The sequence below is a fragment of the Corylus avellana genome, chromosome 2 (genome assembly GCF_965113065.1).
Source record: "Corylus avellana chromosome 2, dhCorAvel1.hap1.2, whole genome shotgun sequence".
In the NCBI taxonomy this organism is placed as follows: Eukaryota; Viridiplantae; Streptophyta; class Magnoliopsida; order Fagales; family Betulaceae; genus Corylus; species Corylus avellana.
Genome location: NC_142491.1, coordinates 35,471,626 through 35,475,475, shown reverse-complemented (window position 1 = coordinate 35,475,475; position 3,850 = coordinate 35,471,626). Strand labels below are relative to the sequence as shown.

At 36.6% G+C, this 3,850-nt stretch overlaps 1 protein-coding gene across 1 annotated transcript; it reads right to left on the bottom strand.

Moving 5' to 3' along the window:
- Positions 1-294: 294 nt before the first annotated feature.
- LBO1 (2-oxoglutarate (2OG) and Fe(II)-dependent oxygenase superfamily protein) lies at positions 295-2,517 on the bottom strand. Its single transcript, XM_059604431.2, has 4 exons — positions 1,683-2,517; positions 1,349-1,596; positions 932-1,259; positions 295-779 (listed from the first exon to the last, which is right to left on the bottom strand). The coding sequence occupies exons 1-4, from the start codon at positions 1,929-1,931 to the stop codon at positions 531-533; spliced, it is 1,074 nt and encodes a 357-aa protein (XP_059460414.1). The 5' UTR covers positions 1,932-2,517; the 3' UTR covers positions 295-530.
- Positions 2,518-3,850: the final 1,333 nt, after the last annotated feature.

Below are 3,850 nucleotides of genomic sequence, written 5' to 3'. Positions count from 1 at the left end.
ACCAGTAATATGAATAAAATCAAACATGCATATATAATTTGTGGGCCTCTGCTCCCTCCCACCACTAACAAAAAGCTCTTTCCCTGGCCTTGAGCAATGGAAAACAGATGATTTTGTCCATCTTCTGTTTGATTCTTTCAAAATATTGGGTGGTGGTGTTGTTGGGGGGATCCCCCCACATGATTGCTTGCTTCTTTCCTTATTAGGAATCTTACAGAGAAAACAGTGAAAGTGGCATCTCCTTCTGTTTGATTCACAGCTTACAGCTGCTAATTCATCGAAGTCCTCACAACAGAGACAATTTGACAAGAAAATCTTCCATTAATTTGACAGCTTACACAAATAAGAGCTACATACATGAACAGTGCACTCCAATGACATATGCATAGCCACTAACTAGCAGTGATTTGGTAATATTCTATTTCCAACACGTAGGGAAGTGGAAGTTAATCATAGTATATTTTTTATATTTTACACAAAAGTCCAATAATGGGCATCTCCCAAGGTGGGGCCTTCTTAGATTGAATTCTCTAGGCCTGAATCTTGGCAAAATCCAGGGTTTTCTTGCCTTGCAGCTTGTTTGTTACATAGTGTCTACTGTAGTCTCCATGATTGTATCGTCTATACTTGCATGGGTTGCTTTCATCCACCAATTCTGCCATCGGCCCAACCTCTATTTCATAGCTAGGAGCATAAAATGTGACAATTGACAGTCGATCTTTCTCCTTGTGAGTCACTGCTCTATGCTCCACACTCTTGTATTTCCCATTTGTAAGAACCTGAAAAAAATTTGAAAATCATGAAAGATCATCCTAGTTAATTAGACATGTTGATCTTTGAACAAAGAAGATATATATATATATATATATATATATATATATATATATATATATATATATATATATATAAATGAAAATCTCAGATCTCTTACTTCTATGGTGTCACCAATGTTGATTACAAGAGCAGTTGGGATGGGTTGAACAGGCACCCATCTGTTGTTTTTAAGGATTTGAAGTCCTACTGAGCTGCCTTTTCCTTGCTGCAACACTGTGAGAGCACTTCCATCTGAATGTGGGCTTAGACCTAAAACAAGGTCAGGTCTTGAACATGGTGGGTAGTAGTTCATCCTTATGGCTTGCACAGCCACCCCAAACATCTCTTCAAAGATGTCTTCTCTCAAGCCTAGGCTCATGGCTATATATTTCAACAGATTCTTGCAAACTTTTCTCACTTCTCTTGAGTAAACATCTACAGTTTCACTGCAGAGACAAAAATATATACATGAGTGTTCAGTAATTAACCAAAAGATTGCAGATTACGGGAATATTAAGCACACCACAACTTTTACCTGAACTTGGCAGGATTTGTTGGCCATAGTTTGGGATTTCTTATGAATGGGGGCTCAAGCCCAAGAGCAAACATGTTACACCAATCCAGCTTTTGATCCTCTGAGAACACAAACGCCTGCCCATATCCTTGAACTGTCCCTGGGGCCATTGGGTACTTTTGTTTCTCTTCCACTGGCAGCATGAAGAATTCCTTGGACACCTTCTCTATGCTCTCAAGCAAAGAAGGCTCAATTTCATGATTAATTACCTAACAGAAGAGTAAAACATTAGCTTAATTACAAAGTAAAATGATCACCATTTTCTTAAGGTCTATATGTAATATGTATATTATACCTGAAAGAATCCCCACTTCTCACAGGCGTTTGCAAGTTGCAAAACTTCATCTTTGCTTCCTTTTACAAGCTTGGAGAAATCAACAATGGGAATGTCAGTTGGTGATGATGACAGAGCTGTGCTTAGTTCTGGCCTCTCTGCCATATCCCTTACAAATCTTTCTGGAATTGTAGTTGGCTTGCCCTTTCTTAGCTCTTGGACATCGTCTATGTGCCCAACCTTGATGGGGAAATGGGGTACTGGGGCCATGGAAACAGAATTTAGAGGTTAACAATAAGAAATCTAGCTACTTGGTACCACTACACTTAAAACTCCTCTATATATAGAGGGAGGGAAAAAAAATACATCCAAGCACTTTGTTGAGGATTTTTGAACACAAAATTTGAGTGTGATTTGTGGGTGGCCCACATTATGCACTTTATGAAATTAAGTCGTATATACTTTTAACTCCATATGCAAAACAGACGTGATGGAGAAACAAGAATTGTCACGCAAACAGATCAAGAACATGAACGATAAAAACTTGGCATCGCACCAACCAAAGGAAATAAAATTTGTTTATTCATCAATTCTAACATATTTCCATTGGAGTACGAAATAACACTTGAATAGACGTACACCGACAAAACTCTCACCCTAATAAATTGACTAAATTTGGGCCAAGCTCATTATTGAATTGCAAAATAACATAACTCTTAAAATTTAAATAAAAGATAAAACTAAAAGACCCGATAATTTATTTTTCGTCCTGCATCACATCAAGATGTGCATATGGATGAGATTGAAACACACAAAAGGCCATTGAATCAGCCAACTGACACATATATAGACATTTCTGCTGCACAACATTTTTTTTTCTTTGGGGGAGGGGGGGCTGGGGGGTTCTTGCTTGTATGTGACTTGTGTGACATTTTCATCTCTATGAAAGAACGTGTGATTCTTTTTCATTTGTTTATTACATAAAGAGCTGGCAATCTAGCAGTAGTGGTACTGATAATTGTCCCTTGCTGCAGACTTATGTGAGTGGTAGAAGTAGGGGCCATTTCATTGTCTCCATCTCTGCAGACCAGATCTAGTGTTGCTGTCATCATGCTTTTGTCTACCGTTCCCCTTACTTTTAAGGGTCCACGCTTTCTAAGACCGTCTATTTTGTATCTCTCTAGATCCTTCAGGGAAAACCAAAAACAAAAAAACAAAAAACTCTAATATGCTGCTATATATATTATTTGTGTATGAATAGTGCTACTGAGCCCCCACTTAGCCCTACTGCCAGAGAAAGTGTCACCCACATAAAATGTTAAAGGAAAATCTACAATATATTCTTAGGATATTTTATCAAGCACGTAGTTTGGTGTTTCTCTCCCTAACAATGGTCAGAAAATTTCTAAGAACCGTTATCGGTTAAACCTCTTAAAAATTGTTATATATATATATATATATATATATATATAATAACCCAGAAATAATGTAAATGGAAGGATGAAAGTGATATTTTGGATGATAAGATATGCATGTGGTCTTGTGGAGTAGTCCTCACATGAAATAGAAAGGTGTCTCCAAAGAGAAATAGGAAAATCGTCCTTGAGAATCTTGGAAAGTAAAAAAATCCCTTTTCCTTTCAAGAAGCGTGGGGGGTAAAGTGAAGTCCAATATGGAAAAATGTGTTGGAGAATTGGGGCAGAATGCACCATCACTATATGCATTGCATTTTGGACAAAATGTAATCTTACTATTCACCATGCACATGCTACTTGTCTAAACTAAACCCCTTTTTTCTTTTCTTTATCCAAAACTACACTCCATCTCAATCAATGTCAATTCTAGAATATTTGAAATCCCCACACTAGTTTTTCATCGTTTTCTCAATGCCATTGGACCAATTAATTTAAAGGGATTTTAACAAATAGTTTGACGAGTTTTAAAAAGTGATTAATCGCTTCTTGAGGCAAGAAAAAAAAGAACAAATTAGTCATTATTCTTAGAAAATTAAGAGTATGCTTAGGATTGTGTTGGGAAGTAAAGTTTTTAAAGTCAAAAACAGCTTCAATTTTAAGCTTTTTAGAAGTACTTTTGTATATATTTTTTTTTTCTACCACTTTTTATTTGGTACAACTTTTCATGTATGTATTAAAAGTACTTTTTATTCTCGCTAGCTAACACAATCCCAT

Coding starts and splice junctions, on each gene's coding strand:
- LBO1 (XM_059604431.2), bottom strand. CDS start 1,931: ATGGCCCCAGTACCCCATTTCCCCATCAAGGTTGGGCACATAGACGAT. Junction 1,597..1,682: donor AGAAGTGGGGATTCTTTCAG/GTATAATATACA, acceptor CTCTTCTGTTAG/GTAATTAATCATGAAATTGA. Junction 1,260..1,348: donor ACAAATCCTGCCAAGTTCAG/GTAAAAGTTGTG, acceptor TTGTCTCTGCAG/TGAAACTGTAGATGTTTACT.